This window comes from Neopsephotus bourkii, unplaced genomic scaffold (assembly GCF_033783945.1).
Source record: "Neopsephotus bourkii isolate Nb327-2 ecotype Australia unplaced genomic scaffold, CSIRO-AGI_Nbou_v1 NB_911, whole genome shotgun sequence".
Classification (NCBI taxonomy): Eukaryota; Metazoa; Chordata; class Aves; order Psittaciformes; family Psittacidae; genus Neopsephotus; species Neopsephotus bourkii.
Window position 1 is genome coordinate 3,323,741 of NW_026901405.1, and position 26,157 is coordinate 3,349,897.

General features: G+C 38.8%; 1 protein-coding gene across 7 annotated transcripts in view; it reads right to left on the bottom strand.

The window, feature by feature from the left end:
* ROBO1 (roundabout guidance receptor 1) overlaps positions 1-26,157 on the bottom strand; it is a 696,828-nt gene that overhangs the window by 362,412 nt on the left and 308,259 nt on the right. For 6 of the 7 annotated variants that reach the window (XM_061357727.1, XM_061357725.1, XM_061357729.1 and 3 more), the window contains one exon: positions 3,034-3,117. The exons of the other annotated variant lie outside the window; for it this stretch is intronic. In XM_061357727.1, the coding sequence (XP_061213711.1) occupies positions 3,034-3,117 (84 nt within the window). The remainder of the gene's footprint in view (positions 1-3,033; positions 3,118-26,157) is intronic. 7 annotated transcript variants of the gene reach the window in all.

A 26,157-nucleotide genomic window follows, 5' to 3' on the forward strand; every position in this document is an offset into this window, starting at 1 on the left:
TCCTGAAAAACACATGTATAAAGAAAAATCTGTAGGAAAAAATTATAATCTTTAACCCTGAAACCTCCCATCCTAGTGAATGCTTTGATTATTTACCTTGCAGATAAACTTGTATAGAACTAGAAGGAAGATGTGCCCTACAGTGTATCACTACACTTAGTATGACTAAAAATGTATGATCCTACTGTGTAACAGCAGTTATTATCTTGTTTGTGTTTTGTCCATTCAGACACCACCTGAGGATAAATATGGGATTACAAAATAAACTGCTACATTTTTTGCCCATTGTTCCAGACATCCTGGACTTTATCTGAGTGCTTTTAGGAACAACACAGAGTTCTGTCAGTACAAACAAGTTTCTGGAATGGTTTCCTATTGGTGAATGGAATTCTATAGGTAAGAGAGCAAAAAATCATCTAAGAATGTTTCTGTAAAATCCAGGAATTCCATATTAGGCCCACATGAATAGGCCCATAAATTGGAAAGAATTGTAACTTTACCTGTAAGATTGTATTACAGTTAATGTTATTGTTAAAAATCCTTACTGATTACTATAGAAATCGGTTGGACTAATTTTAATAAATACCTCAGGGCTTTTCCGTATTAACCATACACACGTAGTGCTACTGATTGCTATTATATAATGGAGAGAAAATACCGGATCATTAAATCCTTAAACATGAAAAACTTGGTCCTTCCTTCATTTAGTGAGCAATCAAATGGAGGCACACAAACTGCAGTTAAACAAAACCAGCCATCCCCTCAGTTTTCATTTTCGTTCAGCTTGTGTTTGCTTCCAGCTTGATCCTAACTTTTGTGCTCACTTGGGAAATGCCTATTGAAACACAGCCTGGAGTTAAGACCCACAGCCTCTGGGGAACTACTAGACCAGTGTCTGATTTTGTCAGTCCTCCCAGATGACCCCATTAGCCCCTGAGAGGCAGGTTAAATGGCTGCAATACCACACAGAGTCCTGTCCTTGGACACGGCACACAGATGCGATGTGTGCACCTTGATTCTGGTGAAGGATCCCCCTGGGTGGACAGATGCAGAAGGGTCTGGGCTCTTCTTGGGAAGTTGTCCCACATCCCCAGGCTCAGCAAGGAGCTACTGTCTTAAACACTGCCTTATATGTCTTAAATACTGTCCTGCAAGGTGGGGACAAAGTCTCCACTGCAGAGCAGCACTGCCTGCATCCCTAGCACCCTCTGCTTGCCATCACCTACCTATCACACTTACCATGGGGGGTCCCATGCCAAGCCTCCAGCCCCTCCCTGAAACATGCCAGTGGGAAAACGTAACAGTGTCTCCCACTGGTATCTCCCTGCTACTGTTGTGGCTAAAGAGGCACGTGGAGGGTTCATGCAGGGCTCCCTTTCCCATCTCCATGGGCAGATATGGAGGTGTTGGGAGTGGGAATCTACCTGTCAGGCACTAGCCGCAGGCCAGGCAGGGGTGATGGGGCTGGAGGGAACCAATTGCTCCTCTCTAGGTAAAATTAAGTAACATTAATAACAGAATCTGACTCGTGGTCCCAAGTAAATTACTGGCTGTTTAGACACAAGACATAGGATCATCATTCCCAGCCCTGTTTTCCGAAAGCAAAAATCTAACTCACAGTAAGCTAAAATAAGCATTCTTCAAGCTATACTAATTTTCATTTTGCCAATATGGTGATCTCATATGCATCAGGAGCATAGACTTGCCAAACTTGGAGTAAGTATTCAGAAGGTAGAAAAACCTAAATAATCCCCATGCAGCAGGGTTCATGCTATGTTTTTCTAAGAAGGCACCTATCTTCTTGACTGTGGGGAAATTTGTATTTCTTTGCTTTTTTACCTTTGTAGAAAGTAGTACCTTAAACTGGAATGAAATTATGTTTTAAACCACATGCAGGGATGACTGTGAAGGGTAGGCGATGAAACCTATAATCATTGTGAGTGGTGCATAACAGACCTGAAGCTTTATGAATGGACAAGAAATTACTCCCTCTCTTACACGCATCTTCCTGCATCCTGTAAGAGTGTCTTAGTTATGAATATCTGATTCACACACTTCTGTTAATTACCTGACTATATGCAATTTTACGCAGTGTGAGCAGTGGTAACACTAGGAACCCAGCAGAAAGTATTTAAAGAGCACTGTCCAATCAAATGTTCAACTCATTCTCCCTCCTTCCCTTTCCAAAAGTTGCTGCACCAGAAGAATTACCTTCATAACCTAAAGGTTATTTAGATCTAGAGGCTGCCATGTGCTGGACCAGCAGTAGTTCATGAAAACCCTACAGTCAGGGACTGTGCAGCTGCGCCTGGGCTGTGGTCAATAGCGTGACTCCTGGAGCTGGGTATCATGTCAGCGTGCAGAGGAGTTGCAGAACTGGGTTTGCAGAGATCACTGCTGCAACACACTGTATGGAGCTGCTTATCTGTGGCTTTTCCTATTTGGCCTAGAGACAAGTTTCTCTAGTTTATGCAAAGCAGAAGTCAATGAAACAGATTCTTCTCCAATCACATCTTAGTGTCATTTGGAGTTGTTTTCCCTGCTGCAATATATATTACTTTTGATTATAACAGAAACAAAGCAAAAACAAATAGCAACAAAACCCAACCAGACAAACAGACCAAAAAAGCCATCACAACCATGTGGAAAACCCCTGCCTTCGGCCTTTGGAAAAATTTCTCCGAGATGATATACTGCCTCATGCACGAATATTCCCACAATTCAAAGGAAAATAATGGCTGCATTGTTTCAATAATAGAACAATCACTTCAAACATTTAAATCATTGAAATGAACCAACACACACATAAAGACAATTATCTGGGTTAGTTAAAAGGCACAATGTTTCCCAACAGTACTAACAAACGTTGAACTTCTAGGGCGATGGTGAAAGATAGGCAGGTGGCAAAGGTGATTAACCACCCCCCCCACCCCCCCACTCTCCCCCCCCCCGTGTACAGGTGGTAATGGCAGATGTAGCTGGAAAGTGTCAGAAGAAGGCAGTCAAGGAATATTTTGGAAAGATGCACTCTACCTGTGTAGCCCAGTGAATTGTCGCCATTATCAGAAGTGGGGAGTGGTGTCCCGCTGTCGTTCCCCCTCTCTAGGTCGTCGGAGTCTGTCGGAAACAACACCAGAGCTGCTGATGGGGTCACAGGAGTAACAGGAGTTGCCATTTTGATCACAACACGTCCAGACACAATTAAATCCACACATGACAGCAAGAGCCACAGTGCCAGCGCACCTTCGTCCTTCCCCCGCCTGTGCGGTGGTGGTACCCAGTGAAAGGCGGCTGCCAGCATTGCCCAGGGTCACCAAAACGCTGCCTCCTGCCCCTATCTGCCCAGTCCAAGTCTCACACTGCAGCCCGCTCAATGCAGTGGCCACCCTGCCAACCAGCCAGCACAGGCTGTGGTGAGCATATGGGGACGGGAAGGCAGGGGAGCTGACTGCTAGCATTGCTAATTTCCCACCTTATTGTTAATCAAAGCTATTGACTGTGATCACTCCCCATCATCGCTTCATCTCCTGGCAATTACAGACTCAGGGGACTTCACCTCTTTGTGGGGAGGAGGCGGGGGGGGCCAACTGTGCCCTGACAAGCACGGGGCGGGGGGGCTGCTCTACTTCTTCTGGAAGATGGGGCAGGGGAGAGGCATAGAGCCCCTCTATGAAAAGGCAACAGTTTAGCAGCATAAGAAGTAAGATGCATTTTTTGAGCTGAAAAATGCACACAAGGAAAAAAGATTTATATCACATTGAACAAAAAATAAAACAAGGGAAGGCAGCTGGTCAGCTAAACACATAAATGAGAACGTGTTTTAAGACCCCAAGATAAATTGCTGATCGAAGCACCGCAAAGCACCATGAAGATAATTCATAATAACCAACTAAATCATTCAAAGCAAAAAATGAAATGAAAATCCCTGAGACTCTGAAAACAAAACAGCACAACCCAAAGGAATTTGTTGTCAGTCTTTTTAGTCTATGTAGCTTAATGTAAAACTGCTTTTTTCAACTTAAATTCTATTTTTAATTTATTTTTGATAGTGCATTGACAGACAACACCTAAAAAGAAACATTCATACTCTGTTCAGAAAAAGCTGCAAGAATCAAACCTCAGTGCAAGGATATCACTACCATAACAATGGGCTGCTTCTTTTCCCTGTTGACAGGTGTCTGATAATTTATTAATTATTGTAAAGACCCTGAATAGAAAAGATGTGTTTTGCTTTCTCACATACATATTCTGGACTTCTATAATGAATGAAAATAACTTTTTCTTTTCAATAAGACACACGTGCTGCTAAAAATCAGTATGAAGTTTCACAAAACACCTAAAGCAATGACATATGGAATTAAATTAGAAAAAAAACATAAATGTATTTTGCTTCTGGACACTTCATGTTACTACCTCAGTCCATCTGATTTTTTAAATGTGATGCCAAACATCACATTCATATTGTCTATTCTTTTTTTAAGCAATCTTACAGATACAGCATCCTACAATTAAAATCTTTAATACAATACAATAAATAAAATTTAAAAATCTTTTTAATGAATAACAACAGAGAAACAAAAAGAAGACCAAAATCCTCAAGAACAATCCACTTAAGGGGACTTACTGGACAAAAATGTGTTTTTAAAAGTCAACTAAAACAGACTGGCATGCAAATGAAGTAAATCAAAGACCAAAAAAACCAAAAAACAACCAGGCATCAAGGTGGTGCTTCATCTTGGCAGATGAAAAGAGTTAAATATGCTCATTTATTGGTCCATTCATCTTTGCTGCCTCACTAATGGCCAATGTCATGTGTATCTTTAAAAGCTGCTCTGAAAATGGCTGTGTTGCGACTGGTCAACATTCTGTTTCTCCCACTTGCTCACTTATTTGCAATCAAGGGTTGACTGGGTCAGAGTTTTAAGTTACAGCAGTAAAGGGCAGGAGGACAAGACTTTTTATTAAATCAAGTGGCAAAGGCTGTGCCTACATTTTTAGGGCAGATATTTTGTAATCAACTACAGAAAACTCACACTGGGATTTCAAGCAACAGACCTGCTGATCATCGTTTTGAATGACTGATTGCCTTCTAGGAGATTTAACCACACACTCCTCAAAATGAAGAAGAAGCAATAAGATGCACTGAAAGCTACCTGAGTGTTCAGTGTAATATCTAGCATCATGTACAAAACACAACTGCATGATAAATTGGTATTTTTTACACAATGTACCTCTTCAGACAGAGCATTCCCAGCAATGTGCCACCCTCCTTGTAACACATCAGCAACCAACCAATGGTAATGCCCTTTAGCATTGGTTTAAATTATTTTAAACTCCTAATGCTCACTTAGTGACTTAGGAGTCATTTTTACACCTTTTGAGCCAGTTGCCATGCCACATAAAAGGTGCAGGGAATGAATTGTAAAAAACTGGGACAATTCACTTGATGTCTAACAAATTTCAGCTTGTCCTGAATCAAATCAGAGGCTGAATTTAGTGCCATCCCTCAGAGAAATTACATAATCACTCACTCTATAGCAGGTTTCATAGACATGGCAGAGGCATATCCCTCAAACAACTTTTCAGTAAGGTTGAATGTCTTGGTTGAAATCCTATGAAGCCTTGACTACCAAAGAGAAAAGAAGGAGCAAGCCACCCTTTATCAACTGCTACCGTACTTTTCTTTCACAAGAGCACTTGATAGAGGCCTCATTTGACAGGGGGAACCCCCTCATCATTATGAAAAATGCCTCATTCTCTCTTTACACAACTGTTTCCAGTGCCACCATTCATTAAATTGGGCAAGTGTCTTAAAGCATTAAAAAGAAACGCCAACAAACATCTATTTTGACTTGATGTAAGAGTGCTAAGCACTGAGTGGCCTCACTTTTTGATGGGATGGTTTCAGGTTTAGTCAGTGCAGGCCAAGTACAGATGACGTCTTCAAAGCAGCAAAAGGAATTCACTTAATCTACAAGTTCAGAATAAGTTTAGAAGGTCCAATGACAGTAGGATAGCACCAAAGGTTTATGTGAATATAGGGAACCTTTTCCAATGAAATTTCCACTGAAATCTGTCAGTTATTCCATCTTATTGGACTGTAGCAGGTGCTACTAAACACCATTCCTGCTTTAATTTAAATATCTTTAACTCTGCAAAGTGAATGGAAAATCAGAATACTAAATATTTACTAGTGTTACTCATTCTCTTGGCTTCTACAACACCTCAAACCAGGCACATTTATTTTCATGACTACTTACATTTAAGCTCTTTGTGCAATTGTAGCCTCCAAAATTATATTAAACATGCTTTTAACCATGGCTCTGCTATTTGTAGAAAGTCACTAATGTTTTGGTGTTTTTTTTTCCCCACCAGTCACAGAAAGTGATGTCATCAGTTACTGCTTCTTTTGTACCAAGGAGGTATGCCTGTATGACATGCTTTATTGACAATGCATCCTTAAAAGTCCCTAACTGGTTCAGTGTTGATGCTCTGGCCCATTCTCCTGAAGGAGAAAAAAGCCACTGAAAAGCCATAAACAGATGCAACTTCTTACTACTGTAGGGATCTCATGTATCTCTGTTTCTACACTAGTAATTGTTTACATGAAATTAAAGCCATCTACTGAAAAATGTCTGACTACAAAAATAGTAACTGTTATCATATTTAATTCCAAAATACATAATTTCATTATTTCTGGTTATGTTTCTCTAAATTTTTTTGTCATCATCAGCTCAGGTGTACAAAATTGGGAGGAAACAGCATGGACAGCATTTTGCAAATGAACATTAATAAAAGATTAAGGTGAAGCAAATGAATATAAACTACTATCAATATTAGAATTGTGTTCTACAAATTGGATCAATACCCATTGATCCCTTTCTAGCAATCTGGAAGAATTCAGGAAGAGGCATCAGAAAAAAAACCCAAACTGTGAACACATCAAACCACAGCCTAAGATGAGGAATTAAATTAGTAGCCTGGTTTGGTTTTTTTCAGTATTTTGATTTATTCTACATTTTAATTAGAGTTACAGTAGAAATACGCTATGTCTTAAGACATACTTGATTTAATTCTATTTCTTCTTTTGAATATTCAATAATGACAAAACATTTTATGCTATCAGTTTAGGTACATAAGAATAGCACCTAGGGGAGAACTACTGTTAAATTAATAAATCTATGACAACTAACTTTGGCAGTGAGAAGTACTATCTAAAATTATATGTTTATTTAGAAAAGGACAGACAAGCTTTCAAGAATATAGACCTATTCTTCAGAGCTCTAACAAAAAGGAAAAGCTTTCAAACTATGTGCAGAATTGGGAATAATTAGGCCACTCTTAGACTATCACACTTACAGGTTTACGTCGGAAGCATGTAGCACATAGCTGACTAATGTGGAGAGTATCCTTATTGGCGTTTCACATTACCTGAAAGGAAATGCTCTATTCATAAGACTTACTAGAGCAACTTTGTAGAGACATTCACATCCAGCAAGCTAACTAGTTTAAACTGGATAACTTAAGGGAGTTGTGGCCATTTTAATCAGCTAAAAGTCTCCACAAGTAATTAAGATGATCTTCAGTAAAACTGGACACTGCTCAGCAAGTCATCTGAAAAGTTAAGAAAGGTTTAAGTTAAGAGGAAAAGGCAAAAATTTGTTGTCACACAATGCCTTTATTCTGAGGACTTGGCACAAGTAAATTACAAATAAATCCATAAGGATGATTTTTATTAACAGTCTGTACAAATATGTTCTAGCAACTCAATATGTGGTTCTAAAAATAAAATGTACACTTATGCACAGGTACAGAAATGGTATTTATTACACACAAGACAGAGTTCTCTGTTAAGATCGGAACACTTCACGGTGTTATTAAAGAACTCTTAGAAACATTTTTCTAAAACAAGGAAGAATGCAGCTTTTACTTAATGGTTTGAGTATGTTTTTTTGGTTGTCTTCAAAGATCAGTGCAGATGACTGACATCCTGACAAAAACCTCAGTAGTGGATGCTATTTAAACATTTTTCCTTCCCTTCATGATTCATTCACTAACAGCCTTTACCTCAGTAAAAGGTAAATGAGGACTTCAAGATATGCAAAAGCAGTAAACAACCTCTTTGCATCTTTCTGCCATCAGTAAACAACCTCTTTGCATCTGTTAGCAACTTCAACACAGATCCAGCAAATATATTTTATGGAATAGCGTAACTATGTTAGGTTTGTTGTTTGGGATTTTTCTTTAAATCTGCATCACTTGCTTTCAAATTTTAAAGCTGAAGTGTTATGTGGGATCAGTCACACAGGAAACCATATGAATATAATAATATAGCAACATTTCTGATCAAACATTTAACTTCTCAAAACTTGGTATTTAGCAGAGAGCATGTAAATATGCACTTACAGTGCACTTACAGTCTTTGATGTTCCCAAGCTTGTTTGTTGTCCTCTCTCCACTTCCTCCCACACCTTGACTTCTTCTAGCTATTCATTGCTCTTCTTAGGCTGTCTCTTGTAGCTCTCTCCTGTATTGCATCTGCTCCCATTTCTTTCCCTATCAGATAAACCTGAAGCTAAGAGCCATTCAGACTAATTAAATGGTGCTGGAAGTGAGTTAACAAGTGATGGCCCCAGCTGCTTCAGTTGCAGGGCTAGATATGAGACCCATCACTAGCCTGTATAAGGCACTATGATTGATTAGGACAAGAAGCCATTTTCTAAGGAGGGACAACCAGATTTATAACAGAACTTTCTTCTCTAAGACAACAAGCAAACTTTCTCCAGAAAATACAGAAATAAATTACTTATTCTGAAGTGCTTACCAGTCATTTGACTATGTTCAGTGTGGCATAGGAATAAGACCTATTTGGCACAGGTTTCCCCATATCAATGTTTTGTTCTGAATCTGACCTTACTTTAGGAAATATCCTCTTGCTTGAAAGTTCTCTTATTTTGTTTTCTTCCCAGTAAACTTACAAATTTCTCAAGGGAGTTCTGATTACTGTGGGAACTACTACCAGACATTTAAATAACAGCAACTAGCACCATGTGCAGTTGAAGAACTGGTTATGCAAGCTTCCCATGCACTCCTCTAACTCCACTGGACTTCTTTCAATAATTCCATAACCAGTGTAATCAACTCTATGAGACTGCAGTAAGTCCTCCAGGCATTAACCCCTGGAGCTGCTCCTTTTATGACTTTAGCCCTGTTAAGTTCGTTTTGACACTAAATTATGCAGCTTCTTTACAAGTAGCTGCCCCCAAAATAGTACCAAAGAACTGGATTCATTTTCTATTTACTGTAGAGCTGGAGCACAGCAAGAAATCTATCATGCTTAATTGCATCTTATTTTATTCAGCTGAGTGGTGAACTTAGGGAAGGTGATGAATTTCCCTCATTAATGACTATTACAGACAAACAAGGAAAAATGAGGAATTAATACAACATGCCAACTGCGGTAGCCTTACAGTCACATGACTTGAAATTAAAACTACCACAAAAATGAACATTGAGAGGGACACAGACAATTCCAAAGCTGAGAAAGCTCTTTCTCAATCCTTTGCTTTTTGGTATATGCAGTGTCATCTTCTGAGTTGTCAAAGACGTATCTGCAACACAGCTGTGTCATTTACATTTTGCTAGTCTATCTGCAGAACTCAGTGTGAAGAATATTATTAAATCAACGTATGTCAATGCTTGGTTATAGAAAGAATGGACAAACTGCACTGATGCACTGTCTGGAAAGGGAATATACTGCACACTAAGTAAGCCTATTAAAACTGCTAGATAAGCAAGAAGGTCTCTCTGACATCACCAGAATCCCAGGTCCTTTTTTGAAGAAGACAATCCTAGCTACATTTCTAGCTGTCCTGGTTTGGTTCCTCCCCATCCTTCACTGTTGCATCCCCCCTTCCTCTTGCCCTCTCCTCCCACTTTCCTTTAGAAGGACAGCATTTTGAACTGCTTTGCTGTTGCACACACACGTTCTTTACTTCCCAACAGTGACTTCAGCCACATTACAATTACTGATACCCTTAGCATAGCAATTTTTCAGAGGAAATGTTGCTAGTTTTCTCTCTGAATGTCCTCTTCTTTTCCTATTTAAAGACACACATGTTCTATTAACCTGTACTCTGTACAATGCAAAAACCTGATGATGCCATACCCTGTGGTGTGGTTCAAGGATTAAAACCAGAGGTTTCAACTCGGTTGTAGTTTACAAATATAATCTTTGTAGCCTAACAGGAAATAAATTAATGAGTAAGGAACAGGGATGATTTTGAAGCAAAATGAAAAGGAGAACTGCAAGGTAAACAAATACACTGATTTGGGAAAAGGCATGCCAATTAGTACAGCTCTACAAGAAGAAATCTACAGCAAGCTACAAGCATCATCAAATCACAAATACATATCCATGCAAAGTAGCAGTAAATAGACTGTCCAGAATTCCCTTTCCTATTCACATTCCAAGCCAGTGAATTACCTGCAGCCATCAAATGATACTCACTTGCAACACAGCTTTTTTTCTTTTAATTTTAAATTCAAAGAATGTTTTCTTCATACTAAGCAGAGGCAAGTACTTCAGGGAAATTTTTGTCTTTCAGTATTAGATCACAGGGGTTCTTTATGTAAAGCTCTTCCTAAGAGCTCCTACTTTCGTGCAGTGTAATGAAAAGCATCCTACAAAGAAGGTTTTTAAGTTTGTCCCTTGGAGAGAAGAGAAACCATACAACAGGTGTTCCTCCCGGCTTTGTTTACCTGAGCTGACTGCTCGCTGCTCAAAGCCATATCCTTAAGAAAAAAAAAAGATGGAGCATGTAAGCATTTGCCTGGAAAATTTGATATTAGGCTCAAGTGCTTTCTTGTTAAAGCAGCAAAATGCTCCCATTGACTGTATGGCAGGTTCTGTTAGCACAGCTGTGAATACTTCAGGGAAACGGGAGAAAGAGACACAAACAAAGAATTAGCAATTACTATCTACCTCATAATGAAACATACACATACGTCCCCATCAACTTAATAGTTCTCAGTCTGAACAGTCTGAAAGATTCATAAAATGGTGGTCAGTTAATTTAATGGTTCCTAGTGGTTCTTTAGCATCTTCCAGCTGGGAATCTCATTTCTCACTGTGATTAATGTCAGCCTCGAAAGAAAGCACAGGGTCAAAAATTGCTCCAAGTTTATGAACTCAAACTCCAGACAAAATAGAATGACAATGAAATTAAATAGCTGAGGAGAACAATCAATAACTCTTCTATCTTGTCAGAATTCAGCTCTGCAAAATTAATACCAGATAAGAAATCATACAGCTGAGCAAGGGGTACTTAGATTTACAAGGGTCTACAGTTTTCTCTAGATATTGTCAGTTTGTAATATTGTGTATATTAAGCATGGGAATCGCTAGCTAGAGGCAGTAATTCTGAAACAAAGTAGGACCTTCAAGAGATCCATGGGAACCCCTGAAATATTTAGAGCTGTAATTGGAAGCACAGAGCCCAAAATCATGAAGTGTGAATACTGAAAAATTCAATGTATCAAACTACACAAACATGATGAGAACAATACCACTGTAAAAAAGAATGCAGACATAGCAAAATTTTGATGGATAAGACTATCAAGGATGGCAAAGATGGACAAAATCACATATCTGTGTTCAAAATCTACAGAACCTTTGAGAGAAGCTACTCAATAAGACATAACCTTGTCAGAAACTTCAGTTCATGTGTTGGTAAGTACAACCAACAACTAAATAGCAAATGAAAGGAAACATTAATGCCACCCTTAAGAAGCAAAACCAGAAAACCCATGATACTAGAGATCAGGAAATCAGGCTTCTCATAGTAAGAGACTCATTTATCATCACAGCAATGAACTGAAAATGGAAACAGAGATGACTGAGAATGCATTGTGTCAGATTTACTTGTAGAAAGTTTCCCAAGTATATCATTGCTGACTGGGTCACAGCTTTAATATCTCCGAACTAAAGTACAACACTGTAAGAGTGACAGCTCGAAAAAAGACTTTCTTTAGCAAAGCCTGATTGTTTGTTTGTCCTGACTTCATTAAATGTGTTGGTGCAGCTGCTTTAGGCAGGAAACAAAAAATACTTCTGAAGCAACATTATACATATCATATGTTTCTAGCATGATTGGTTCCATATTGTCAGGGCCCTCAAGCGCCTCTAGCAGAGTTCCTCAGCAAATTTTAATGCGCCAAACTGGATAGAAGTCAGAAGTAGATGCTTTATCCTCATGGGCTAGGACGACTGCTATCCAGCACAGAAACTCCCAACAGGGAAAACGATGCCCTGGCTTCAGTCTGAGTACTGCAAGTTCCCATGGGCTACCAATAAGAGTATATGGCCCCCTCCAAAATTCTGTACACCTTTGTGCCCTCGGGGCTCCTCTCTGACTGTTCCTGGCTGAGACCTCAGCCCAGGGGTGCCCCAGCTCATTGGCTTTGGGACCAGCAGCCCTCAGCCCTTGCTGGGTTCCACAGCTGGGCAACAGGCTATCAGAGCACAGCAGATGTATCAATAGACTACGCACATGTTCTTCAGCAACATTTTTACTACCTAGTTGATGGGGAAGCTTATAATCAGGTTAAGTCTCAACTGAAAATTCAGCTCACTTCAATGAACTTTTAAAACTAAATACACGGAGCAGTATACTACATAATAAGAGTATACCAGAAGACCAAGCCACTGATAGACATGGAGCTGTTGAACCGGATCTGCACACATAACCTATCAGTTGCAAGCAGCTGGTGGCTCACAGTACAGTGACACATCATAACTACTACTGAATTTAAAAGACTGCATGCCATGTCTGAAGGTTTGCTAGCTCTGAAATTTGTCATATTATGTTACTAATTAATTATAGGTATGTCCAAAGTTATTTCAAAGAGTATACTAATCTTCTACCATACAACAGACCAAAGTGGAAAAAGCATTAAATACTTTTATGGGCTTCAGATTTGTTTTATTGGCTTTGGTGTGAATGTAGGTATGAAGGATTATGGAAAGAGGAGACAAGAGCACGAAAACACCCCACAAGGACCTAGAGAAAGAAAATCATATTTAGCATATTGAAAACAAGCATGCTAATGAAGTTTTCATTTCAAATGAAAATCTTTTATTTTAGGAGCCCAGGCTACAGAAAATTACTGGAAAAAAAAAAAATCCTGTAATTTCAGAAGGTGCTAGATATGGAAAAAAAGAGACTAACACATCAGATCAAATAACATACCTAGTTAGAGACTGATCTGACATTGAACACTAGTTAGAAAGTAAAGCAACACAAAGCAGAATGGTATTGTTTTATTATACCAATTCAATGTTTCAAGTAAATACTAAACTCAAGAGATAGTGAAGGAATTTAAACTTTAAAGCAAAAGAAACAGTACTGAGTTTACCACATCATTCCCATTACTCAAGCTTTACAGTTTATCTAACTCTACTGAAACTTGTTGTTCTACAGCTGGAGGAGATGTGATACAATATTGAAAGTGTAGCACTGGAGATAAATAAGCTGTGAATGCTCAAAACTGACCACAACTGAAGCATTAAGCAAGTCAGTGAAAAGAACTTACAGCTGAGATGAAGGCTGTTTCAAGCACGTCAGCAAAAGCTTCTAAAATTGTTAAACATTTTAGAACCTTTTCTTATCTACAAAAGACTGAGCAATGAGAGCACAAACATCTGTCACTAGGAATAATATCATTAGAAATAATTTGGTTTCCCTAAAGTTTTAATTTTTCTAAATGGCTATAGAAAATGGCTGTGGTTTTGAATATGCAGTTAGTCTCAGAAAAGAATGCACTGACACATACAACAGCAGTTATGTTTGGTGATGAAAGGCAAACGGGGTAAAACAAACAAATGACTAGACTCTCCCATAATCACCGACTGACTGTTGCCTAGTTTTATGCAGATTGGCACTCATGCTTAGAAGGCTCCCTAGGTAAACTCCTATTTAAGCATTTCTCATCAGCTTGAAACTTGAACATAATTATGTTTGGCTAGATTCAGGCTGAGTGTGTCTCAGGGCCCTGCCTCCCTGGTCGTCCCAATCAAGACTCCTAGACAAAACCTTCCCTGGTTTCCCTGCAGCCCTCCACTGCAGGTATCTCCATTGAAACAACCAAAAGACAGAAGTTGGTGTAGGGCAAAAGCTTGTCCTAATATGCAGATAAAATCTGACTCTATCCCACATAGCTCTGAGGCTCCTTCCACATTTATTTAAGATTCTGGTTAAGATTAGCGAGTGAATTCTGAAGTCACTAGAGGACAATACCCAACAGATATAGACTATGTGATAACAGAAACCCTATTCTGTAGCAAATCAGACTTCCAAGCCCTTCCCCGTCCCACTCAGCTGAATTTATCAATATATATTTAAGAATTTGAATTAGTAACTTGACTACAAATTACATATTTCATAAATCTGAATGACTGACTCTAATTCCACAATTTGAACAATTATAAAAATTCTTACCATTGAAAATAAAGGTCATTTGTAAGAAGAAATAAATGCACTTGATGAAAAATGCTATAGGCACATGAAGATTCTACTGGTGATATAGTAACAAAGAAAATTTACTTGAATTTTGGCTGACCCCTCATTCATCATATCCTGTGGGGGAGTTTGTTAATGACTATATTGATTCTCTTTTGTGTTCATTTTTATATACATCATCTAGCCAAGGTGAAAATAACCACAAGATACTAATTTCAGAGAAAAAAATATTTCAGTGATAAATGTTTGAAGTTGCAGTTAAGAATTATTATGATACAATGGATTTGCTCTACTGAAATCGTAGGACAATCATAGGAGCTCAGTGGGAAACATCACATAACACACACTAAGTGATCCCTGGAAGCAGCGTATTGCTAGTAACTGAAATGGACTTCAATAGAATTCTATCAGTTTAGGATCTGATTGATACATGTTAAGTGCCACTTTTTCACTCAACTCAGGGGTACTGGATTGCTTGGGAACCTTTGATTATTCAGAGAACAATGCGAATTAGGTAGCTGAGACCACAGTTTCTCTAGCCTACTAGTATCTGAAGATGAGAAAAGGGGGGAAATATTCCATTTCTATGCACATCTGATTTCACAGACACCTCACAGAGTTTGATCATTATCTCTCAACAACATGCAAAAAGCAGAGCACATGTCTCCCAAACATAAAGTTGATGAATGAGAGATGGAGATGATCTTTCTTGCATGAGGAAGAAAGAGTGTTCTGCCCTTTCTGCAACTGGCTTCAATCTGTGAATAAAGGCACAGAGCAGACTGAACTAGTGTATGACTAAAACAGAGTACAAAATATCTAATACTACCGTATCAACACAATATGGGTTTTAATAATACTGGAAGCAATATCAGTTTTTTCTTTGACCTCTCTTTCATTACATGTAACTGTTCTATCTTTCTTGTATGCTGTTTTTTGTTTTCCAGCTAATGAGCTCAACTAACCATCAGTTCTTGATTCCCAGACTGATTCAATCTGTTGTTATTTTATTTGCATATTCAGAAAGTTTAATCTCTGCAAGGACCTTTTTTGGTATTTTGTTAGTTCAAAACCTTCCTTCACAACAACAAACTTTTTCCCAGTAAAGCTTTAAGTCTCCTGGCATTTTTGTGAACACTGTGTTTGCAAAGGCTTCCATTAACTGCTAAGGGAAGCTGCAAGGTGGTAGGTAAGTTTATCTTACAATTCTATTTAAGCTCTTTGGAAAAAGAAGAGAGAGGGGACGGAGCGCACACACTCAGTGTAGTCTGTGGCTCCTTGTAAGAAAACAATTTATTTCTTCTATATTTTTAATACTAGAAAAACTGAAAACAGATATCTGAGGAAAACAGAATCAGATCTCCCATTGCAGGGATGCTCAGTAAAACCTGGCTGATGTCTTATGTGGTGCTCAACCACAGGGAAAACGTGGGCTTGAGAAGAGCCCCTGACTGCTGCAGCTGGGGCCGGAGCCCCGCAGAGGTCAGGGAGGTGTAGTGGTGCCTCCGGGGAGAGCTTCCATGGGGCCCGGCAGAGCTGACTTACAGCTGCTGCTGCTGGAAGAGGAGGAGATGAAATTAGAGCATGGAGGGGGGAGGCAGTGAGGGGAGAAAAGCAGAACGTCTGAAGAGATGAAAACGCCACCGTTTTGCTTTCATCCCTCTCACATTCTCAGGAATTGCTTTAGGGGCCTGAAAGCCATCCCTTGAAAGTGTGATTCCTCTGTTGTTATGCTTTGCAGGCATCTACAGGCAGGAGACATAAAATGATAATGAATAAGCACTGAAAACAGTGCAAACTCTTGTCAAAATCCCAATTAAATGAGTGCAGTCACATACATGTTCCTTCCATGTCATATCCTCAAATATTCAGCAGTTACAAGATGACATCCCACACCCCTCTCAACCAAAAATCCTCACAATTAAAGACTGTTGTGAAGTTTTACAGTCACAAAGACCTAAACTTGAAACTTAAGAAATTATAGAAGTGAAGCTGCACAACTGATCTTACTATGGCTTCCCCAGGCACCTCTTAGTTGTTAATTCCACAACCACATCAAAGTATTCTCCCAGCACAAAGAACAGATGATGTCCAGTCAACAAGCAACTATGCGATGCTTGATTTCTCATTGTTGTTAATACATATTCCAAACCTCACTGTAATGATAGTTTCATTTTGCTAAGTGACTTTGCCTTATCGTAACTGAATTTCAAAGTGTTTGAGGTGTGTAGACACTGAATGCTGACTATGAAACAGACTTCTTCAAAAGCAACAAACTTGCAGGCCTCAGTGCTGAATATTCTGCAAATATGAACTAACGTATTTTCCCCCAAAACCTGCAGCCTGGGGGAGTTTCTGTTATCATCTCAGTTTTAAAGCTGAAAATCTGAGGTGTCGTTGTGGTTAGAATCAAGTTCTCTGAAGAAAATTACTCTCTTTGGAATCCCACCACTGGAACCTCCAGCTCCATATTTAAAAGCCTGTAGTGCTGGAGCTAGCACAGGGAGAAAAGGACATGAGTGACGCCCCAATACCCTGATGATCAATGTATTTTGGAGCTTTTAACTTGCTGTGTGATAGTATGAGGTTTACTATTACTTTCCCAACAAAGCAAAAATATAAGACAAATATAAATATGCACGTGGAAGAAAACTGATTGCTGAGGCAAAGTTCTGTATGTGCTACAGAAAATAACGTCATGGTGACAACGGTTCATTTTATTTAAAGGACACAGTTTGTGACTGATTGCTGGGGAAGAAAACAAAGGAAAAGTTATTTTAGAGACCTTTTTTTTTTTTTTTTGCTCCTGGAATCAAGAGAGCTTAAAGAAAAGGAAATCTTAAGGAGAGAGAGACATTTTGAAAGAAAGACTTCTAGCCTGGAGCCCATCGCAGCTGCTAAACTTTGAAATCATGCATCTTAATCTGTAATGCTTTTGCTGGGTTATCACAATCAGAACAATAGTAGTCAAATCAAGACAGATACCAAGACGCCAGACACCCCTGTGGATCCATTCCCATGTCTCTCTCTTTATTCAGCTTATAAAATGCTAATAAAACATTCCCAAATTAGAAAATATGCATGTCCATATCAAATTGAAATGTGTCTTAATGTCTTTGTTATTACTATAAATTCCACTACCCAAAATGTTTCAGTAATGGTCTCAGAGGGTTTGACAAGTTAAGAGGCATAAATTTATTTAAGACAACCCCTTAAACACTTAACCTTCTTAACCACTGAAAGTTTAAGAATTGTGTAAGTACACCTCTTATCTTACTAATCTTATACTTTGAAGAGAATATTGTAATTACATGTTCAGAAATGGCAACTACTGCACCCTGTGACAGAAATAATGTTATTAAGCCAAAGTCCACCACTATTCTTGAAAGACAGTACTTTGCCAAGTGTAGGTATTCAGTGCTCTGTAAAACAGTGATTTTTATCTCACAGAACACCATTCCTGTTTTAGAGGCAATGACATGGACTTTCTTTAACATTAAGAGAATAAATACTAATATATTGAGTATTAAAAAAGTTCTTTCTGCAAGTCTCATAAATAGCCAAGTGACAAGTTAGAAATATAAGCTCATCTTTCTTAGTATGAGACCCCCAAGCTACCAAATCTAACTATGCCTGTCAAATATGAACACCGCATCTTAACAGGTTAGTTTTTGTCATTACCATAAACTAGTGTAAAAATTGTTTCTGGTATTTCTGTGGAACTACAGAAGCCCCTAGTAACATTTAAACATGACATTCTGAATGCCACTCAGTGGAATCCTAAAATAATACAAGCTGGAAATTCTTCCCTTCTTCCTAGGGTCTCACTGAATGCAAACTCCACATTTACAGAGCCTGAATTAACAGCTTCTAAGACTGTTGACTCAGGTTCTGCTACTTGTATTATGAAATGAACTTCAAAAGTAGTGGTATTTTTTTTCTCTGTTACATAGAAGTACCCCTTGTCACCAATGTGATTTCTGGGATCATGTCTAAGTAAAGAAGTCAAGGCAGCTTGCTTTTTTGTAGTATAAGGAATTAGTGACATTTTAAATATACCAAAAGATCTTATTTTCAAAGAGTAAATATTGACACATTCTAAATATTTTTGTTTCATGAAGCCAGGCATAGCTGCAGCATGCCCAGGTTATTCTCAAGACAAAGAAGTCCAGATAAAAAAAATATTGACATCTACAAATGCCATATGAAGTTTCCATGTGTCACTGTTGTGCATCAGAATTATCTCCCTTTTATTTTCCCCCAAGTTATTTATAATATAGTGACATTTTTGTCAGTTCTTTTTTTTTTTTTTTTTTCCCCAAATTTGGGAGGAGGAGAGTTAAATTATTCTTGAGTGTAGAAGCAGGGAAAAATAATTAGCTTAAAAATTCCAGCCATAGTCTGAAATGTCTTTTCCAGGCATAAAAACTGAACATTATTAAGGCCCAGTGTTGTGGGACTTCCTAGGGCTTGAGGCTAATGCTCTCCCTTAGCAAAGCTGAGGATCCATACTTTCTCATGGTTTGATGCTACTGTTTCTAACCTTCATGGTTTGTTAGCCAGGTGACCTTCAACCTTTGATCCTGGAATGACTATTAGTGGTGACTCCAGGAGATTTGCCTCACTAGCAAGGCTGCAGGGGAGCATTCCCAGGTGCGTTATAAATGCAGCTTATCACATCATTCTACAATTAATCAATGGCATATCACAATACACTCAGAATGCATATATAAGAATATATTATAAATACATGTGCATATAAATAAAAATTGGAATTTGGTGGTTAGAAGTCAAAGTGCATCTGTTACGCTGTTTTGATGCACTTTTATGCATGTATTCCCCACTTATCTTAATGCAAAATAGGATTTATGCAGGAACTTCACTTCAAGCGAAATCTCAGTTTCTCCAGCAGTTTGTATCATTGGTTTCTGTAGCTTTGTTCAAAGAACTCTTTCCAGTCATGACACTATCTATGTGTTACAGCACCTTTTTTTGAATTGGGGTCTAATCACAGCTCTTTACAAACTTTACAAAACTTGGGACAGGTTTGACTACGTGACAGGGAAACAATTCAACATCTACCATGTTTGGGGCATTACTATAGTATTGATAATAAAATAGCATCCCAGAGCTTGGATTGGTTTAGGGGAATTGCCAGTGAGAAATAAAAATTGGTTTTTCCCTCTTTTCAACTGTAATTCACACTGGTTCTCTTCAACATTCTCTGTTGCATTTCTCATTGGTGCCCACTAAAAGATTTCTTTCAGGACAAAAGGCTTCAAAGGAAGTTTTTGTGGTGAAAATGTATCACTGCTTAAATCCTGTTGTGTTTGATGCAGTTGTAAATTGAAGGCATACCTGATATAGTAATGCTGTTTTGAAAACAATTTTTAATTTTCTATTTAAATCATAATTAAAATGAAAGTGTATGCCTAAGACAGGAAGAATAACGGCTGTGACAATAGAAAGTCCAAGGAAGATGCCAAAATAACGGGTTCCTTAAAGCAAAACAAAGCAGTACTGTTTCACTGAGCTTGTGGAATTTGAAATATATATGTTTCACACATAACATGATTCAAAACAGCTGACTTTTCCTTACAAAGAGTTAAAGAATGCCTTTACTGACAATTACAAGTTAAAATGGCTCCACTGATATAACTGTAACATGAATCAAAAGCTTTATCTTGCAAAGACTTGTGTGGTTCTTATTAGGTGCTGTGGGAAGTCCCATTGACCTCATGGCTGAACAGGCAACTACGTCTTCATAGTTTAGTTATCATGTGGTCTAGCAAATGAAGAACTAAGAACTGCCAAACTTAAAAACTAAGCACTTTGGGGGGGGGGGGCAATAAGTATGTGGACTGGAAGAAAATGATCAATAACAAGAGCAGAGTCACAAACATGGAAGAAGGAAGAAAAGAGCCAAGTTAAGAAAAGAACTCCAGCTGCAGCCTTGTAGAACATTTCATGAGGATGTTGGATAAGGATTTGGAATGTGTGTGTGACTGCTGAATTGTCCATGGATTAAGAGCCATAGACACAGTTAACATCTCTCCTGAGCTTTTAAATTCTAAAGACTGAAAGTTTATCTTTTTGTTTCTCCAATAAAGTTTATGGATTGTATAACACACACGTAAAGTCTCTAGAGAGTTCCCATACCTATTTTGGTTGTATATATCCTTTGGTGATATTACTACATAAACAGTCGTAAAGAAAGGGGGCAAAAACATTTTCCAGACTATTTTTGTGAACTTAAGTAGCTTAAAAATAAATATTGAGTCAATGTCACAAATACCTTCATTAGTACTTAGGGAGAGATATAAACCCTAAGCAAACATGAAATCTGCCTCCAACTTTCTGCTCTTCTGATTCCAGTTTCCATTTGAGACAGCAACAGATGTAAAACCTGCTAGAAATTTCTCCATTGTTACTACTAATAGAACAGCATCACTGATGACACCACCACACTTTAAAGCACCAAGGCAGCCAAGGCCCTCATTTGATGCACAGTCTCCAAATACCTAGTAACAGGATGGGATGCATAAATTGTTCCAACTTCAGCAAAACACTGAACAGATATTTAGGTTTATCTCTTAAAACAGCAGTTAAGCACATACTCCATTTAAGCTACATTTATTTCAGTAGGACAGAAGCATGTGGCTAGCAGCAGTTGTATGCCTTGCCAAATAAATGAGGATAAAAGGGCTATGAAAACAATACTGGTTCTACGTTTGAATTTCCTGGTGTCTTTTTAGGACAGACTTTGAAGATAGTTTGTAAATATGCTCATTTGTCATTACACATTCACTAATAGACTTGAGCTGGGGAGTCCTATAATGGCACAGTGCAGATTCCTCAGATTATACCAAAAAATCAAAATACCTATTATATGCAATGTCTTCCCTGGAAAATGATATGCCAACTCCAGTAATCATTTGCTATTCCCTCCTTAGGAAAATTTGATATCTTTTCAACCTCCCAATTACAATAACAAATAAGAAGTCCTTTTTAGTAGTAATGAAGGAAACTGGCACAGAATCACAATAAAGAAAAGCCAGCTGAGGAGCCTGGTAGAAAACAATACTATGTATAATTGGTGTTTAATTATGCAAAATTAACAAATGGCAGCATCACTGGTTGTATTACTTGACCAAGGCTCTTTGCCAAGTCAACAAGCTGGTTTTAATGTAGGAAGTAACCCATTCAGTAATCTGGCGCCTTTGAGCAGGGCCCTGACTGCTGCGTTCTCCATCTGTGTTGCCAAAAACACTTAGCAGAAGAAAGAAATCTGCTGATTTGCTAAAGCAAGATAAATTTTTGGTCATTGACATGGGTGAATGCATCAATAAGATCATAAAAAAGTTTTCTAAATATTTTATGCATCTGGTGCCAATGATTTAGTAACGCCACGAGAGCTCAAAATACTAATTAGTATGAATTCGCAGGGTTGATATACATTAGAATATCGAACATGTTTATTTGATTATATTACCTCCATTAACCCCTCCCCTCTCCATACACACATATTTGAGTGTATTTTAAACACGTTCAAATATTCATGTTCTCTAGAGCCTCATTACATCATTTTCTCCTATGGTAAACAATTAATTTGCATTTTGCAATGGACGCAGCTCTGATGATACATATGAGAGGTTCCTGCAGAGTGTGTCGGCTGGTGTACCCACACTCCCAACTGACCCCTGGAACAAACCTGAGCACTGGCCTCACCGGTAGCTCCTCCTGCTTCCCCACTGCTGTGATCTGCCTCACTCAAGAGATCTGGCCTGTCAAACCTGTGATAAGGTGTGCTGATTTGGGAGAGCTTAAAATCAACTAAAAAAAAAAGTTTTTTTTAATTAAATGCAGATAACAAAAAAGTCTGGGGGAAGGCAACAAAGACTCTTGGAGATCCCCAAAAGCGTGTAGCAGCCTGCCCCTTCTTCTGAACTTCTCTTTCCTGAGGACTGTCTTTCTTTGAGGACTGTCACCATGATTGCAATAACAGTAGCAGACGTACTGTCAAGTGAATGGGAACCTTCAATGAGCAGTGCATTGCTACATACATGTATGTTGCATAGTTCTGCTGTTTGTAGGAAGGCAGAAAACCTATTGGAAACCATGGAGAAAAAAGCAGAATTTAGGTTTTGATAGACCAGAGAATACAAATTGAGAGTAAACAAATGGGAAAGTCTGTGTCAACCAAACTCCTCTGCACATTTGCATAGATTCAGATCCACCTGAGAAACTGGGGTTGGTATTGTTAAGATCCTGACTAGTTTTCTCTCAAGTCAGACCAGGATTTAGGTTACTGAAAGATACAGTGAGCTAGTGTCATCTGAAATCCTGGGAGAAAGGTTACTTTTGCCCAATCTTTCTCACAGAGAGTCCCTGTCACAGGAATCTGTTTACAGCTGAAGAGAAATTAAGAACAGGAAGACTGGTCTTTGCTTTCAGTGCTTCTTAAGGCAACGGGGTGCATGCAAACCAAGCACACTAATCTGTGGAGCACCAGAACTAAATGGAGGCCTCTTTTACATCCTTACAAATAACAGACTTTAGAATTCAATGCTCATTCTAACCCTCACCTTTACTGGCAAAGAGCAACAGTTTTCTCCTTCACTTCTGGTCATGCATTAGCAATGCCATTCAGCATCATAAAAAACAATTCTTAAATCCACAGCATGTTATGTTTGAAAACAGAAAGTTAAATAAAAGTGTTCCTCTGTGTGTACATGTATATCAGTATGCAACTTTTCAAAGTTGAGCCATTTCCAATGCAAACACAAGTAAATTTGGACATCCTCATATATTCGATATTTTATGGGCCCAGTAAAACTTGATCAAAATCCACTTATACTTGTTGGTTGTGTGCCTTAACCTTTAGGGTAGATTAATTAGGTTAACAGACCACATACTGTAGATTCCAGTACTTCCTCAATGGCTATTAAATTACACAGAAGGAATTATGTTTGAGGGTCCTGCTTCCTTAAATAAAATTCCAGCCGTCACCTTTCTTTCATTTATTAGACTGCAAAGCTCTTGTTCCTTTTGTAATAAAAACTGAACCTCTGTTAAATTCCATCCTTAGTACTTGAAGTTATTCATTATTGCTGTGCTTAGGATCAGATAACTACAGAATCTGAGTCTACACTGGGAGAATATAGTTCATAACAGGTACTCTACAATAGCACTGAAAAAGTTGCTTCTTAGTTTGTGAAGAGGCAGGGAGTAGGAGAGTATTATTCCTTTTAAGAGACTGGGTACAAGCCGTGCACCATGCAGACCACAGCAGTGGAAGTGCAAAGTGGCTGTCAGCATGGCAGAAGAGAGTACCCAAGCTGGGAGACAGGTACTGCTTTGAAGAAGGCTAGCTCCTTCAGGACAGATAATGCTGACATGTAGAATGCCTCCTGCTGAAGGCATGCAGTTGGGTAAATAGGGCTTAAGAAATATTCCTGCAGCTTTCCCAGCATATTCGCTTTTTCTTCCTCAAAATGTTTTCCAGTCAGTGAGCAAAGATTCTGTACACTTGCCCTGTATTCCCAGACATCAGGAAGCCTGGGCATGCCCATAAACATTAGCAGAATATCCAGTGTTTCCCAGAAGGCATCAGAGAATCTGTATGTGCGCAGTACAATGCAACCAGTAAGCTGAAATAAAAAGACAAGGTTTTGGGACTTCTTGCATTTGCAAGAACAGTATAAACTGTGCCTAGGTTATTACAAACAGCGCAACAGCTAAGAAACCTAGGTAAATATGTCAAACTTAAAGATGATCCGAGGTCAGATCTTTGATCTGAAAAGGCTGTGCAACTAGGAGAAATATAGCAACAAGCAGCGCCAAAGGAAGGTCTTCCCTCTGCACTTCTGTGATGCAAGAAGGGAGGAGAAGATGGAATCTAAAATCTGTGACACAGGAGTATGACTATGGCTATATCACCTCTTGCATGGCTGCCAATGCACAATTTTCTGCCCAAATGCCAGCATGCTCCTGCTATCAAAATTGCTAGAAACACTGAAAGGGTTAGAACTGAAATGTTGCTGAAAGCGTATTATTTTAAGCTATTGGGATGCCTGAATTAGTTTTGAAGCAATGCCACACAATCCAGCACTAAACATAGTGGTGTGTGCTCTGCCTTGGTCCCCATTAACATTTTAGGCATTGCAAACTGCCCAGTAGGGCTTCAGAAAAGCTTGTGATTAATCAAGGCACCACAGCCTTGTTCTTCATTCTCTGCATCTCATTTCTGGCCTGTGATATCAGTTATACACCACATGCCTAGCTTTCTCACTGCATTTACTTCCGATGCAGCTCTTTCTGTGCTCCCTGTCTTAGTGGAAGTATGTGCTGGCAAGTCCCATTACTGTTAGTACAGTTGCTTTAGTAGCAAGGGCAATCCATGGCTGCTAATTACAGGCATCTTTGAGGGTAGCAACTTTCCCACAACTGTATTTCTCCAAAAGTGTGTAATTAAACCCATATGGCTTCAGTAAACAGCAAAGCAGTCTTGGAGAAAAAGCTTGATGAATAGAGACAATCCTCCACCTTTATTTACCATGTGCTAAAAGCCAGCTACTTGTATAAGTTTCTAAGACAAAAATTTCATTTCAATTCGAGCAGGCAGGCAGCCTGAAACAAAAGGAGTTTGGAACAATGGATGAAATAGCAAACCCTGACAGCCCAGTGCCTGTGATCAGGTAGCAGAACCCAGGAGGGGAGCCTGGGAAGGCAATTAGGAGCAGGTGACATTTGCCAAAAGAGTCTTGAATCTTCAGGCAATCCACGTTAGAGGGGCTTCGACCGAGCCTCGAGAGGCATCCAAAGCTGCCCTACTTGCTTGGAACTTCTTTGGGATATGAACTGAGCCCTGTCTGATGCAAAGTATGATGAGCAGTGAAGACTTCTTGCTATATAATCATGGCAATGCATAAAACCATTATTTATATAGTGTCATTTTTGTTTTATTGGACTTTTATGCCCTAGAGATGCTGACAACTTTGTGCTTTCCACAGCACGGAGAGTGTATATATTTTACACTATCTGTTCTTGCCATTCTAATTTGAATGCCATTGACACTTCTGAGGATCCCTCCATGGTGGGAAGTTCCTCCACAGTGATTTAAAGCACCTGAACTATAACTATGGCTGTAAGAGTCTGTCCTCATTCCTTAAGTACTTGTTAACTAGAGATAAGCAGCTAAAATTGCATGCCTAAAATAGGTGATGTGATACTGCACTGTAAATAATGCTAGAGGGTTTCTACTCCAGTGTGCTTAACAGTTCCAAATAAGAACAGAAGGAAAATGGACAGAGGCTTAATTTGCTGCATGCCACAAATCATCAGCAGAGAGGGAAACAGTACCCAAGGTCCGTTCTCCATTCACTAGACTTCATTTGCACAGCCAAAGACCTTTGTATGCCCACAGTTAGAAGTTAAGCAAAACATCTTCCACTAAAGACAATTCTAATTCAAAAATCTTAGAAAAAGAAAATTCTTTAATGCCTTTACTGAAAATATGAATCTGCATTCTGAACTCTATTTTTTCTCCCATTTGATTACCATACCGAATCTGGGGTGAAAAAGCACATGGTGAAAGATACATTCTTTGAATGAAAAAAGGAAAAAATTCTTAGTGTCA